Source organism: Bos indicus, chromosome 19, assembly GCF_029378745.1.
Source record: "Bos indicus isolate NIAB-ARS_2022 breed Sahiwal x Tharparkar chromosome 19, NIAB-ARS_B.indTharparkar_mat_pri_1.0, whole genome shotgun sequence".
NCBI classification, from domain to species: Eukaryota; Metazoa; Chordata; class Mammalia; order Artiodactyla; family Bovidae; genus Bos; species Bos indicus.
In genome coordinates, this window is record NC_091778.1 from 15,128,591 (window position 1) to 15,145,511 (window position 16,921).

The window sequence follows — 16,921 nt, forward strand, 5'->3', positions numbered from 1 at the left end:
AACACATAAATCTGTGAAAGTGAACTGCTCCAAGTACGTAAACCCAGTATTTTAAATCATGTTAAGCTTCATGTAAATTATTCTCTCAAATGGGTTCAGAATGCAGAGGCGCAATAGTTAAGATAAAAATCTATTTCTGCAATGCTGTTCAACCAAGATGCAAACTGTCCCTCTTGATCATACTACACTGCTTACTGGCAGGAGTTCCCACCTATGATAAGCAGCAGTAAGAGTTAATACATTCAATCTGTATTATTACAAGGATCACATCAAGAAGTTCCAGAAGCTATCTTTGCAGCAAAACAACAATCACTTCAAAATTAGATAAAGATACTTTTGCCTGTGGACACATTTCCCTGCTGAATGGAAAAACAGTGTAATGAGTAGTATCTGTGTGGGTAATTCTTGGATGGCTTAAACACAAACTACAAAAGCTTTGCCTTTTTTTTTTTTTTCTTATCAGACCCTGGCAGCTCCCTGGAAGAACCACCTTTACATATGAATGACTACATTCCACTACTAGTTTGTGGCATTCAATACCACCATACATGCAAGTTATATAAATGGATTTCTATTGAGTTCTTTGCCCTGGAGCAAAAATCTTTCCATAGTCATTTAAATCTTCTTATCAGTGGCCTACAAGCAAGGTAAAAACCCAGCTCATACACATGCGTGCTAATGGGCACCCACAGTGCTGGAGGAGTTAGTGCTTCCAAATACTATCATTTCACTCCACTACCAGGCACCTTCTACACATTTGATCTGGCCAAACAGGTCACTGTTTATACAGAATAGGTGGGTTTTTAACAGTTCCATAAGTAATTAAATGACAACTCATTGAACAGAATGCTGCACAGGAATAAAGGTAATCAATGTCTCAGGAAAAAAACCACAGAGTTGAGTGATTTTTCATGATTTGCGAGTGTTAGCTCTGGGCTTTTAAAGTCTATTGTAAAATCTACTAAATGTGATATTTATTTGAATATCATTAATTTAAAAATTATTTTCAGAAGTGGGAAAAAATAGAGGCTTTTCAGGGTAAGGAAGCAAAAAAAAGCTATGACTCAGATTGTAATTTTACACATATTAAAAAGACATAATTTCAGTTCTATCCTTGGAGCAATTACTAAATAAAACTGTAATCATTATGAAAGTGCTTATGCCAGTCATGTAACATGTTTCATGTTCCAAACATGGAAATGGTTATTACGATTGTTTAATACTAATGAAAGGCACTCAGTGAGAGAGGCATGTCGTTTTAAAATGTAAGAACCTGCATTCTATTGAAAGATGAGACTTAAATAATTTAGTCACCAAAAACTGTTTTCTTCTTTTTCTCTAGTTATCATTTAGGTTTTACAGTTACTCCGTGCGGCTGTGGTAGATGATTTTACCTAGTTGCTCACCCTGCTAAAGAAATCCATTTCAAAAGCAAAACAAGGACTTCCCTGGTGGTCCGGGGGTTAAGAATCTGCCTGCCCCTACCAATGAAGGGGACAGGGGTTCATTCCCTGATCCGGGAGGATCCCACATGCCATCAGGCAACTAAGCCTGTGCACCGCAATTATTGACTCCACGCTCCGCAACAGGAGAAGCCACAGCAGTAAGAAGGCTGCACTCCGAACCTAGAGAGTAGACCCCACTCACCACAAACAGAGAAGGTCATGCACAGCAACCAAGACCCAGCACAGCCAAAAATATATAAATTTTAAAAATAAATAAAAATAAAAAAGCAAAAGAAAATAAGCCAACTCAAAACCCCCATGTGCTTTAATCCTTTTGAACTATTCTAGCATCAGCACCCCATGTCTGCTTTGTTTTACTATATGTGGTTCCCCAGTGCCTGGCACACAGCAAGTATTTTCCAAATGGATAAATGAATGATGTTGCTCCCTTCCAGATGCCCTTTCGTGCCAGGTCTCCAGGACTCCGACATCCAGTTCAACACTGAGTCCAACCAATTTCTCAGATAAACCCTTCTCAGTACCTGTCACTCTAAACTGAGAGCATCTCATCATCTCACAACAGGATTACCATGGAAGCTGCATTTATCCCATACACAGTAGCAAGAATCACTTTCACCATGCCACTTATTTCTAAAACGCTTTACAGATTATGTCACAAATCATAAGGCAGTCCATAACCAGTGCCTGCTCTTAATGTCATTTTTCCCCACAAACGATACTCTCCGCTCCAGCCTATTTCTAACACTTTATTTGCCTTTTCATCTTCTCGAACAATGCCTATTTTTTGGTTATAAATGCTGCCCAAAGTGGTCTTACCTAGCCTTAACTATTTATATCATGACTTAACAAATATCCTTTTCAAATAGTTCACAATATGGAATACAGACCATCGTTAAGATAGGGAATTCATCACACATGAACATACACACGACTGGAGGAGCAGTTCTAAGAGAGCTTTATTGGACAATATAAATACCCAGATAAAGCTGAGCATCTTAGAGCAGGAACTGTGCCTTTTGCTTCTGTATTTTATTTCCAGTGACTACCCCAATGTCTGGCGCCCAGCAGATGCTATGTAAATGTGTCTGAATGAATAAACAAACACTGAGTGTGAATTCTTAGACATGAACAAATGTTTTCATGCAAGGAAACCATAGTAGCAGTCAAGCCAGAATTGAAGAAGAAAAACCTGCAAAGTATGGCTATACATGAAAGTAAACTATTTATGTGGAGATAATGCCACACAAAATTGCTAATACCCTATTAAACAGTTCAAGTCAGGCCACCACCTTAAAACTTTCTATGCTCAAATTTCAATTTCATCTGCTGAAGAGTTTTCTCCCAGAGGAATGAATCATCAATTTGATAAATTCAGTTTGTAACCTTCATACTACAATATATTCATCCATCAAACCTTTATGAACTACATATTGTGGGCTAAGTAATATATATAGACACATGAAATCCTATCGTCAGTTACCTACTGCCGAGGGAGGGGGAACAGTCAGGTAAACCAGTCATGGCAGTTAGGGCACAGATATTCACAAGCTGCCAGGACAGTAGAGAAGGAGACGCCCTGAACTCATCTTGGAGGTAGGGACTGATGGAGAAGGGTTAGTAAAACCTTCCTGCATTAAATCAATTTTTGACATGGAACTAGAATTAACTCTAGAGAAAGCTTCAGATAGAAGAAAACGGGATGTAAAAAGCCAGAAGCTTGAGAGAGCATGGCCTGTGTGGCTGGAGATAAGCTGTGGGGAAATGGCAACAGTCGAGAGGGCTGGCAGAAGCCAGATTACACGGGGCCTTTTCCCACACCAAGCAGGAGCGAGGAGGGGGTCAAAAACAACACATTTCTGATTAGGTGACTGGATATGTGATTTAACAAATTTTTATTTAGCTTTAGCAGGAAAATAATGAATCGTTTTATGCAGGTAATTTGAGATGCCTTGGGTATTCAGACATGTTCTAGACAAGAGCAGAACAGATCAATATGTGGGATTTCCCTGGTGGTCCAGTGTCTAGGACTCCAAGTTCCCAATGCAGAGGGCCCGGGTTCAATCCCTGGTCAGGGAACTAGATCCCACAAGTCGCGACTGAAGATTCCACGTGTCACAACTAAGATCTGGCAGAACCAAATACATACATATTTAAAAAAAAAAAAAAAGTGTATATATATATATATATATATATATATATATCAATTTGTGCACAGGAAAAGACCTGAGAAAGAAGGATTGTGTGTTTACCACGTTAATAATACATGTGTGGCTTGAACTCCCAGTACTTTACAGTCACATCCCTCGTATGTCTCTTCTATGTGTCATTTACAAGTGCTTGATGTAGTCTTAAAATTAGGAAAATAATTCTTTCCCTATGCCTATCCCTAAGTTGTTCTTATAGTGTCTGCAGGAAGTGCTAAGAGATAATCAACTGGTTAAAACAGAAAAGATAAGTTGCACAAACAGGAATATAAGAGAAATGGAATATGTATCCTGACAAAAACAAGTTCCCAAAACAACCAAAGAAATTCACACTGCTTACTCAAAGCCTCCTATGCTTTACTTGGTGGAAGAAGTATTTATTAATGAATACTTTTAAAAGATGAAGGAGGGATTTCCCTGGTAGTCCAGTGGTTAAGAATCCGCCTGCCAATGCAGAGGACATGGGTTCGATCCCTAGTCAGGAAACTAAGATCCTATATGTCTCTGGGCAACTAAGCCCATGCATCAAAACTACTGAAGTCCATGCGCCCAAGAGCCCGTGCTCCACAACAAGAGAAGCCGCTACAACGAGAGTCTCAAGTACTGCAACTAGAGGAACCCTGCATGAAGCAATGAAGACCCAGCACAGCCAAAAATAAGTAAATAAATGTTTTAAAAATAACAGAGGGACTTTCTTGGCCTGTCAGTGGTTAAGACTTTAACCTCCAATGCAGGAGGTGGGGTTCAATCCCTGGTCGGGGAGCCAAGACCCTACATGCCTTGTGGCCAAAAAACCAAGGCATAAAACAGAAGCAATGTTGTAACAGATTGAATGAAGACTTTAAGAATGGTCCATAACAAACACACAAAAAAAGTCTTAAAAAAAGATGGAAAGGTGTTGACCACATCCTGAATCAGTTACTGTACCTAAAAGTTAAGCTAGTACATAAAACATTAGAAAAACATTTACGCAACTTTATGGTAAAGAATCTGCCTACAAGGCAGGAGACCTGGATTCGATCCCTGGGTCAGAAAGATCCCCTGGAGAAGCAAATGGCTACCCACTCCAGTATTCTTGCCAGGAGAATGCCAAGGACACAGGAGCCTGGCGGGCTACAGTCTATGGGGTCACAAAGAGTCAGACACAACTGAGTGACTAACATTTTCACACAAACGAAAACCTCAAGGCCTAAAAGCCACCGATTTCAACTTAAACATAAGAGAGACATGAATTTTTATATTTCATGTCTATTCATATTTCATATTTCAATTTGAAATATATATGCATTTCAATTTCTAAATGATTTCTGCAGATAGTATACAATAATATATTAGTATATAGTATAGATTAGCAATAATATATACTATATTGCAACATGTTAAAATATGTACCCCTGTCTATAAAGCTTTTCAGCAGTTGAAGACCTGAATCTAATATAAGAATATGAAGTCATCCTTGCCACAAATACACTCAGTTGTAATAAATCAGGTTTAGCACAAGCAGAAAGAAATATTGTCAAGTAGGTGTATACTGGGAGGAACGGTAGAAACTGAAGTTTAAGGTGGACAAAGGGGAAAGAAGTTTGGAGAATAAAAGTATGAATACAGTGGGAATCATCTAGAAATCATGAGAGTAAGGAGTCTTAATTCTCTTTTATTTAGGCTTCTTATTGTAGACTGCCTCTTTCTCAATTACTAAATACTATATTAACGATATGCAACTCTTTTCTACCTGTTTCCATGCTGAGAATTATTTGATTTTGAAGAAGCCGGCAACTCTTGGAAATCACTGAATGAGTCATCAAGTGACCCTGACTTGGAAGCATCTTGAAAATCCTGGAAGTCGTCATCTTCTGGTTTGACCACCTAGGTTTACAGAGGACATTGAAACAGAAAACATCCAATAATAAAAAGCTAAATAACAAATCTTTAACCATCAACTTCAAAGACAACCTTTTAAAATGCTCCCATTTCAGTACAAATACCTAATTTTAGGAGAACACCCTTTAGACATAACATCAGCTCAACCACTTAAGGCAAGAATGCTGCTTAGTACTTGTAAATATTCTTGTAAAAATGGTAAAAGACCGGTTTAACTTAATTTATATAATTTTTAAATAGCTGAATCACATTTAATAGATTGAGAAACTGCCATCTTTATGAAACAGTTTAATCACGTTTGTATATGACAAGTGACACAAACTTGTTTTAATCTATCACATCTATGTATAAACTGTGAACACTCGTAATCCCATGCTCTAGGAAGTGAATGCTGTTAACAGTTCGTTTTATCGAAAAACAAGCTTGTACTATATTGTTCTGCACTTAAATGAAATTATTCAACATGGACATCTTTTTCATGCAGTACATGTGCATCCACCACATTCATCTGAATAATCCAATAGTCTACTACTGTACAGATAAACCAAAGCTTATTTAACATTTTTCTTCTGGTTGATAGATATGCAGCTATTCCTAATTTTCACTCTAACAACACTACAACAAATACTCTTGTATATTTTTGCTCATTTGAGTTACTAGCTCTGTGAGATGGACTCCTAAAAGCATGACTGCTGGTTAAGACGACTCGAATATTTAGAATTTTGATAGCTATTGCCAAATGTGCCTTCCAAAAAGGCTGTACCAAAAAATCCTTTCCCCACATTTTTACTAACACTAAATATATGTTTAAAAAATTTTTTTTGCTAAACTGAGAAATGAAAAATAAAAGGAAACATCTTAATCAGGCTTAGCAGCTTTTTCGAAAGAAACAGCTTAAGGATTTAACTAGCTTTATTAAACTTGATGTTTAAAATACATATGATAAAGAACTACACATTTTTAGCCAAAATTCAAGTATCTGAAGGCTTCAGAAATTCTTTTGCTTTTTAAATAATGAAAAATTCAATGTTGCATTGTTTTGCTGCTGCTGCTGCTGCTAAGTCCCTTCAGTTGTGTCCGACTCTGTGCGACCCCATAGACGGCAGCCCACCAGGCTCCGCCATCCCTGGGATTCTCCAGGCAAGAACACTGGAGTGGGGTGCCATTTAACACTGCTTAATTTCCATTGCCAGTGTCCATCATAATCCAGCAATCTTTACTACATTTCTTGGAAAAAACACTTGCTCGGATTCACTTTCAGAGATAATTTGGAATACACACATCCTCTTCATCTACCTGATTTGCAGCGTAAGCTGACATGAAGCCGCTGGAAGCCTGGGCTGCAGCTCCCCCGACTGGCCCAACAAGGTTAATGCCCATGACTGGCTGCCCGAGGGTGAGGGGCATGGAGCCTGCAGGGCCTGAGGGCATCCCTGTGGGCTGACTCACAGCAGCTGGCAAAGTCACAGGAAAGCCACTTAAGGTTGGAACAGGAGCCGCTGGAAACTGATTCAAAGCATCGGGACTCATGGCAGGAACACCCCTCTACACAGAACAGGAGGAAAACGGGGACATTTTAGGAAACTGCAAACCACATACGGCCCGCATCTGACACAGAGACCTAAATGTAAAATCTGCAGCCCTGGGGTTTTCTCTCTGACTCTCCCAGGACGCAGGAATTTGACTTCAGAAAGTAAGTTATAAGGTTAATGTAAATCTAATATGTAGCAAAGAAATGGCCAACACACACTCAATATGACATTTTCACTCTGACAAGTTTGGTTAATTCACTGTAATCAAATCCTTTACAATGATTTTGTAATATGAGAAAAACTGCTGCCAGACCGAGTACACTTTATCTATATCTAAGGAATTTTAGACAAGGACTTCAAAGGACAGAGAAACTTCATCTATTACTAACTTTCAAGCTCAAAAGGATTACAGTTAGGTCAGAGAATGTTAATATAGTAAAGCCTTTAAATAAAAGAGTATTGTGCTAGCACGCATATCATATAAACAGTACATTCTGAAGAACTCTATCCTGAAAATAACCTAAATTTTAATGTTCAAAGAGTTCTATAAGTTGTAGGAAAAAGGATTCATATTCTCCCAGTTTATATTGAAAATATACACCTAACCTTCTAAAGGATGTCTACCTGTGTTGCTGCTATCATGGCGAGAACGGCATAAAGTTCTTCTTTAGTCAGTTTTCCAGGTGTGGTTCGATTGGCCAAGGCCCATATCTGTCCAAGAGTTTCCCTGGGAAGCCCAGATGACATCAGGATGGGATAAAGTTTAGCAGTGTCTATTCCAGTTGGAGTCATTGTGGTTTCTAAAATTTTCTTATAGGCATCTATTAAAGGAAAGACCAGATAACAAATGTAAACATATTACAAATGATTCACCTTTTTTGTTGTCATTGATGCTTATAAACGAATAATCCTAAGTCAAACTGCTTTTACAGAACTGAAGCCACATCAAGGGTTTGAGTTGCTACAAAGATATTCAAGTGGAAATGTCCAGCAGACAATTAGGGTCTGGAGCTTAGAAGAGAGGCTGGAGCTTGGTTCTACAGATGAAGATTTTGGGTTAGAAGTAAGAGGGAGTCTTCTCACCAGGAGACAGTACAGCAGTAAGACAGAGGTGGTGTAAGCAGATGCTCTGGATTTTAAAAAAGAAGTTGTAAAGTAATGATGGTGGAACTAATCTGCAAATATTAATAGCAGTGGGAAGCACAAATTATACCCATACTCTGTCTTGTCCCAGTGAAGCAGAGGCTATTAGAGAAAACATCACTGGGTAAGGTGTTTGGGAACAGAGCCTTCAGAGGAAGACACAGTTACAGATGAAGTGAGAGAGGAGAATAAGTGTTTGAAAAAAAGGAAGGGTTCACTGGGGAGTCTTTCACAATAAAATGGACTTTCTAAAGGACAAAGTGGGAAAAGCTGTTAGGGATAGGGTTGCTGAATAAAATACAGGATGCCAATATTGCATGGGGTATACTTATTCTAAATAATTTTTTGCTGTTCATATAAAATTCAAATTTAACTGGATGTTCTGTATGTGGATTTGCTGAATCTGGTGACCCTAGTTAGAGGAGCTGATGGATGAAAGCAGGTTTAAGGTAGAGAAAAATGTTTAAAAAGAAATTTTACATCTAGGATTATATATGGATTAAAGGTTAGTAGGCGTGCCATACGAACATATGTTTTTTAAGTTTGTATTTATTTATTTGGCTGTGCTGGGTCTTCACTCCTGCATGCGGGCTTCTCATTGAGGTGGCTTCTTTTGCTGCGGAGCATGGGATCTAGGGCACGCGGGCTTCAGCAGTTGTGGCTCATGGGCTTAGCTGCTCTGTGGCATGTGGGATCCTCCCAGACCAGGGATGGAACCCATGTCCCCTGCATTGGCAGGCGATTCTTAACTACTGGACCACCAGGGAAGTCCAAGAACACATATTTTGGCTAGGAAATTACGTGTGTGTTTAAAAGCTTCAGTTGCTAAGTCGTGTCCGATTTTTGCGACCTCGTGGACTGCAGCACGCCAGGATTCCCTGTTCTTCACTATCTCTCAGAGTTTGCTCTAATTCATGTCCACTGAGTTGGTGATGCTATATTTTGATAGTGTCTTTTAAAATAGTAAATTTAAGACAACATTTTAGAAATAAAAGTTATATGATGGTCATTAAGACATTACAGCTAAACATTTTTCCTTCATTTATATAGTTATTTCATATATGAACTGTATTTAATTTTCTGTACTCTTTCAGAAAAAATAAAGTTATAATTTCTTCTGCATATTCTGTAGCCACAATAGTAAACATTTACAACTACACTACAACATTTGAAGTAAAGTATCCAGATAGGAATCTTGGGCAAAAAAGCTTTTTACCTGGAACCAAACTCTCATTGTAAATCCAAGGAGGCATTCTGGGCTGAACAGGATCCTGTGAGGGAAATACCCCCACACCTAGGAGATAAAGAACACCATCTAATGTATGTAATGGTCCGTGCAACAGAAGTGGAAATCACACTGAGTCATGGCTTTTTATAAGAAGCATGCTGGCTGGAGACACTAAAAAAAAGTCACCAATTCAACTAAAATTTGGTTTCTAACCAACTCTCGTACATTAACACTGTCCTAAGGCATAAACTAAAAACACAGTTTATGTTTTTATAAAAACATAAAACAAACAAAAGAAAACAAAAAAACCCTAAGATGTATCAAATCAATACTCTGGATCATATGAAGCTTGTACCATTCACATATATTACAAATTACAGGCAAAAACATGACAGGCAATGGTTTAAAAATTACGTGTACAAAAAAAAAAAAATTGTCCAAGCTTCACTTGTAGCTTTTAATAATGTTTCTTTGCAAAGTTTTATGTTTTAAAATCTTGAATATGACACTGCTGCCTCAGATGTATAGCATTTTTATTTACATTTTTTTGTTTTCACTTTGTCCTGTAAAACAGCCTCCAAGAGTTTGCCTCCTGGGTTGTCCACATTCATCTCTGCAAGCTGAGTTTACAAAAATGTGGATCTTCAGGCAGCAGTGTGTATGGTTTATTTCCAAGAAGCAAAACATATTCTCATTGGTGACTTTTTCAGTTAAATTTTAACTTTTCAACCTTAAGGAAGAACAGAAAGTTTAAGAGGGGGAAAAAGTTTTTATAAAATAAAAGAAGAAATTTTAAATCAGGAATGATTTTGATTAAAAAAACTGGTTATCAAAAAAAATTTTTTTAAAGGAGTAACAGTGTATTGAAAGAATTCAGAGCAAAATCGTAGGGGTTAATTACAGAAAAGAATGCATTACATATTATTTTAAGCAAAAAATTTCAATTAGCAAAATCAAGCAGCATTCATTTTAAGATTAACGCTTAAGGTGTTAGCATTGGAGCGACATTTGGTTACGTGAACTTTTTGCTGAAAATTTCATGAGCTCACCACTCTCTTCAATGCACAGGTTTTGGTCTGAAGTCTTTGCTGCCTCTGCAGTAGTGGTACCACTTACACGTCCATCTACAGCACCCCCATTACTGGCCATTAAACTGGGATGGTTCTTACTGGAACCTGGGCCTAGGGCCTTGTGCCCAACTTCAGAGGTATTAAATTTAATTTGTTCCTGCCCAGATGTACTTAAATCACAAGATACTAGGAGCTTCTCCTCCAAGGAAGAGCCTAAACAAACAGCATGAAGGATTATTTGTATAGTATTGCAAGCTTCTAATTTTTCAACCATCCATTTCCACCCCCAGATTCTAAAGGGAAGGCCCTGCCACATATAATTTAAATTTTGAAATAATTCAAGCCCACACGTTTGTACAGAACTGGAGATACTTGAGTGATTTTAGAAAACTTAACCATCGTTATCTTCTTTGATTCTCAGGAATTCTGTGAGACAGAAGGTAGAATGGCGTGGGGAAAGATGTGTTACCTTAGAAATTTGGTGACCTACACAAGATACAGACACTTCTATAGACTACTGCCTATTTCTGCATCTGTCAACTGAGAAAGTGTGGACAAGAACATGTCAGCTAAGAGCCCTCTCAGCACTATTCTAAATCTCAAGACAGAGTAAGTGCCCCCCCGCCCCACCCCTCGTTCCCACATGTGATTAAAACCGAGGTACAGAAATGTTCAAAGATTTGTCCAAGGACAAACTGATAGTAAATGCATACCCTGGGCTTCTGAACCCCCACATGCTTTATCACAGAACCAGAGAGCACTTTCTAAAGCAGCTTTCCCTGGCTAATTACTCTTAAGAAAATGATCATGGGTATTTCCCCAAACAAGAGTCACCTTCTGAAAAAATCAGTTTGTTACTACAGTTCTAACGTGGTTTAAAGGGATCATAACTTCTTAGATACACCTATCGTTTAAAAGTGGGCATTTAATTTCTAAATACATGGGGCTTTTAAAGTAATCTTTGATATTAATTCTCATTTTGAAATTAATTTCTCATTTAAATGTTTCTTCTCTGCAATCAGCCTCTGTGTTTTTTCAGTCTTTTAACTTTATTGAGGCTTTCAAAGGCTAAGTTTTGGTAAATGTCACAGTGCACTTGAAAATATGTGGGTTATTTTCAAATAACTTTTGATACTGGTTTCTAATATAATTTCATAGTTATAAGAGAACAGACTGTGTATCATTTCAACACCTTTAGACCATGAAACTTCTGCACCTTGTTTTTTTCACCTTGCTTTATGTCCCTGGATATGTTCCAGTGTCTCCTGATTTACAGTTCAGGAAATATGAACAGAGTTTGTATCCTGCTGTTGTATGAAAACCATATAAATCTCAATTGTTGAATTGATTCACAGTGCTTTTCAGGTCTCCTATATACCTCTATTTTTCTGTCTGTTCATTGTATTAATTTTTGAGAGCTTGATACTGAAACTTTAACAAAAAATCTTAATTTACTTAAAAATAACTATAATATTTAGTGGAACTATAACTTTTTTCTGTATTTTCCAAGTCTGCTTTAAATGTGTTAGCATACTTTTGTAATTTAAAAAATAATAATAAAAAATAGGTCCCAAAGTTAGCAATAGAAGTTTCAAATCACTTTTTCAGAACGTGAGGCCCCCAGATTTTTTTTTAAAAATCTAGATTCTTATCTAGAGTCTTATTTTGGTGAATTTCAATAGTACTCACATATTCAGGCCCATGTTTCTTTGCCAACATCACTGTATTATTCTACGTATGTAAGTGAAATAAATTTTTCTAGATTTTTCAAAATATTTTCATTAAGAGCTTAGGAGTTACCTGTTTCCTGCACATTGTATGAGGCTGAAGCAGTAAAGAAACAAGGAATTTGCCCAGGGACACCATGTAAGGCAATAGACATAGGACTCTGACCTGGAGGGAGAGGCTGTGCTCCAGCCTTCTGTACATGCAACTGGCCAAGTGGGGTGGTGGAATGGAAAGACTGAAAAGGCTGGGAAGTGGAGGAAGGCCCACATGTGGGAACTTCAACAGGCCCCTGCATAAAGTCACTGAATTCTTCTTCATCAAGAAAGGCAGGTGATGGGGAGACAGTTTTAGTAGAATGAGATGATGTGGGATAATCTGCAAAACGGAAAATGGCAATGAAACACACAGAAATGAAAATTAACAGGGGAAAAGAAACTGAGATGTAGCACAACTCCAACAGAACATACTGAAGCATGAACAGTGGAGGCGACTAAGAAAGAACATGTAATGACAGTCACACGGAATCATACAATGAATGCAAAACACTTTGATGTCTATCTATAAATAGCTTTTTGGTCTTTTTAAAAAAGAGGTTTTATAGCTATTTTGCATTTGGTTCAAAAGCAGAAAACTGTAAAATTCAAAATTTCTTTCCTCCTTTTATTAGAATAGCACTCATTTTTTTCCTCGAGACCACTAGTAATTTACATCAAAGTGGTGATTACTTTTGAAACTCAACTGATCTGTTTATTTGGATAATATTTTCTCAAACCAATATAAATAAGAAAATCTGCCTATATGCTGCTGAATACATTTTAGAGATACACGCTGATAACTAAATTTCCTTAGGCCAGTAAAAAACAATGCATGACACATACTTATAATTTTTGATAAATCATGCCTAATTGATACACTTAGCATAGTTCATATTTCATAGGAGGATGAAAGCTACTTTACAGGGAATGAAAATTACAGGGGCAACAAGAACATCAAACACATTACCAAAGTGATGCTTTCTTGGGAGAAGCACCAAAATTAGGACACTATAAAGTGTTAAGTCAAATAACTTAGCAGCCAATTAAAAAAATAAACCCTAGCTAAGCACTATGTTTAAAAGAACTCTGCCTCTAAAAGATACAAATGTCACCATGGCTTTTTACTGTCAAATATGAGATTCACTTACGTAATAAACCTCTCTACAGGGATTAGGTTTAATAATCTAAGGCTCATTCACAATAATATTATTGTTGCTTCTTCACATTGCAAACTTTGAATTGCTATAACATTTATTAATACTAAAGTCTAATGTCACAAGGAGCAGTCTTTTTTTTTTAAAGCCCTCATTTGAAAAATGGGGACACTTATGTGCTTCTCTTTTGGATCTATGAAATAAAACCTGGAAGCATTAAAGTTCTATAAAAAACGCAAAATGACTATAAAAAATGAAGAAAAAAGAAAAAAAGCCATGTCATAATGAATCCCAACCCTCCCAATAATGGTTACTGAGAGTGTCTGACAGTGTGTACTTAAGTTCTCAGTTTCGGTTCTCTGACCATTACTGGTAGAAAATAGCAATAATGGAAAACTGAGAGCTACTATGAATATTTTTAGATGGATCCTATTTGGGCTAAACCAATTTTTTTTTTTTTTTTTTTTAAGGCTATACCAATATTTCCTTGCATTTGACTGGGATTACTTTAATTCTATGTGGCATATATTTGGCTTAAAAACTCATAGCTATATATATATGATTAATAAGAAGTATAAAAATTATGTGATACAGTTTGTATTCACTATTTTAAGATAAACAGTCTATAGGCGAAAATTAAAAGATGTCTTTGGTGGAAAAAGGCTGGAAACTCTTTAGGTGCTTTAGGCCTAGGTTTAAGATCCTAGCTGGAGAAGCTCTGGTAATTCCTTGGGCTTGCTTCAGAAAACAAGTATTTTTCTAGCTAAGCATGAAGCAGTTAACTAGAAACAGCTAACTGCATGCATGCTGAATGAACTCAAGAGATTGACTGAACATCAAAACCCCAATTTATTATTTAACCTGTGAGGTTGTTAAACTATACTTGGCTGCCCAAACAAGGCATTCTATATGGATAGAACAGTATGTGACCTGACAATGACCATCCCTCTCTGCCTTCTTCTCCTTTTTCTAAGCTCCATGCTGGGTCCAATGTTACCATTCCAATGACTATACTCCAATGATTTACTGACTAGCTCATTCAGCTTATACATTTTCACCTTGAGGTAATGCTTTTCCTTTCTGAACTCATTCTGATCACTAATATCCATTCCCTTTTCAATCTCAGTATATATTTTACTTTGGGGCACACTTTTTGTAAGGATAACCTGAGTATATAATCTAACAAGTGAAATTAATGGACAGAGGCAAAGCTGTCCCAGAAAGTCAAGAACTCATTACTGTGCCAACATTAGATTATTTCTTCCTAATATCACCTATAAAATATAAAGGTTTAAGATAAAATTTGTCAATATGACATATGCTAGGAAATAATAGTATTTAGCTGAATTATTTATGAAAACTATTCACCCATTAATGGTAAGCTAATCTTGAAATTAGCTGAGAATAAAATGTCAAAATATCAAATTTTAAAAAAGGATGTGGTAACAGCTATGTGAAGATAAGATTCATTTCAACTGCTACATGTTTAACACACATGCAATCCCGCCCCCCGACCCCCATGAATTCCCTTTACTCTGCTTTATCAGGTACTTTTCCTTTGCTTATTTGATGATGACATAATGAAATGAATATAAAAAATAATGAAATAAAAACTACAAAGAAATATATTTTCAATTCTACAAAGAAAAAACTAAAATTTCACAAGAAAATTATTAAATCCATGACTTTTTAAAGGAATCATTGAGAAAATTTGTAAGTTTAATCACATTGAGTAAAACCTAAACTAGTTCACTAGTTCATAAAAAGTAAAATTAATTTAAAATAATAAGAATGCAATAGTAAACTCATTTACTACATTTGCTTTGAGTGAATGAGTTTTACTAATGTTAACATACTCATTTGTACAGAAGATTTACAAGTAAAGTTAACATACTGACATTTACTAGAAGACAAGAAGTTTTCCCTGCAAGACAGTTATCTAGACCAGAGCTCTTAATCCACTATAAATTTTAAAACATCTAAATCTGTATTTAGCTTGAAGTAAGAATTCAACACTCACTCTACACACACACACACACACACACACACACACACGTCAGTTAAAAACACAGGGACTTCAATCATCTTCCATCAAAAGAAAATTAAAATTAAAACTACCTGGTTTCTTAGGGTGTGATGCTGGAGTAGGGTGCATCTTAGCATCTCTGGAAAACCCATCTAAGTTTCCTTTTATGGCTTCCAAAGCATCATCTCTACTCTTCTCTCCTGTCTGAGAGACAATAAATGTATATATATTTCTTCACTTACCTCTCACACTTTGTCCTAAATTCACACAAGTTGAAAGAGAACTACAGATATTCAACTATTTCCTATATTTTTACCACATATGTCAGGCAGTGAATTCTCCAAGTCAGAAAAACACTGACACACAGCAAAATAAAACAATACTCCATAGAATCTTATTAAAAGGTCCATTTAAAACTACTTTAGGGCAGTGGTCCCCAACCTTTTTGACACCAGGGCCCGGTTCATGGAAGACAATTTCTCCACAGATGGGGACGGGGATGGGAGGTGTGTGTGTGGGGTGGCGCGATGGGGAAGGCGGAGATTGCTTTAGGATAATTCAAACACGTGACATTTGTTATGCACTTAATTTCTATTACATCAGCTCCACTTCAGATCATCAGGAATTAGATCCCAGAGGCTGGGGACCCCTGCTTTAGGGTATAGGTGTTCGATATTAAGTCTCCAGTGTTAATGCTTCCCAAGAAAAGGTTGTAAGCACCCCGAAGGTAGTACACACAGGTGGAGAAGATAATGCCTGACATCTCATTCCCTTCAACAATAAAGTCTCTTTACAGAAAGAGAGAAGTCCTTCACTTTTGGACTTAAGACAAAGGAAAATCAATCAACCGCACCTACAGCCGGGGCTGGTGTCCCGGTGACAAAGCCCACTGAGTGAGTGAGAGGAGGCACGCAGTGGGTGTGCGTGGGGCGGAGTACGTTACCTTGGGTTTTACGCTACTCAGAAGTCTGAGCTTTTGCTTCTGCTCTTCAAACTGGCGTCTTTTTCTTTCTTCTTCTAAGAGCTTTTGCTGCTGTTCAAATCGTTTTCTGAAGGAAAAACAACCATTAAAGAGTCAGCTTCAGGGATTATTAACTGACTGTTAGATTCATACTTCTTTTACTAATAGCTTCAGCAACGTCACCTTGCATTTCTAGAACTAAAAACTTCACTGATAATTGTACCTAATTTTCTGAAGATAATCCTATGTCTCCACTATATGAATTCCCAAATATATGAAATAAGTCTAAAAAATGATGTACCTAAATTATAGACATGAACTTATTTCTTATCTAATTTGCAAAAGTAGGAGACAACATTCTACATTCAAAGTATATATATATATATAAAAAAACAAACAGGGAGGTGGACAAAATAAACACACTCTTTGCTCTGCATACAAAAAAGAAACTTCTACTCGGGGAGGCAGTACCATACATGAGAAAGAGCAACGG

At 37.0% G+C, this 16,921-nt stretch overlaps 1 protein-coding gene across 10 annotated transcripts in view; it reads right to left on the minus strand.

The window, feature by feature from the left end:
• The window catches only part of SYNRG (synergin gamma), an 85,462-nt gene that overhangs the window by 42,160 nt on the left and 26,381 nt on the right, over window positions 1-16,921 (minus strand). For 5 of the 10 annotated variants that reach the window (XM_019981341.2, XM_070772639.1, XM_019981342.2 and 2 more), the window contains 8 exons: window positions 16,411-16,516; window positions 15,560-15,671; window positions 12,418-12,627; window positions 10,504-10,737; window positions 9,443-9,520; window positions 7,708-7,904; window positions 6,848-7,096; window positions 5,403-5,536 (listed from right to left, as the gene is read on the minus strand). In XM_019981341.2, the coding sequence (XP_019836900.2) occupies window positions 5,403-5,536; window positions 6,848-7,096; window positions 7,708-7,904; window positions 9,443-9,520; window positions 10,504-10,737; window positions 12,418-12,627; window positions 15,560-15,671; window positions 16,411-16,516 (1,320 nt within the window). The remainder of the gene's footprint in view (window positions 1-5,402; window positions 5,537-6,847; window positions 7,097-7,707; window positions 7,905-9,442; window positions 9,521-10,503; window positions 10,738-12,417; window positions 12,628-15,559; window positions 15,672-16,410; window positions 16,517-16,921) is intronic. The other 5 variants (XM_070772637.1, XM_070772638.1, XM_070772636.1 and 2 more) reach the window with 3 other exon arrangements.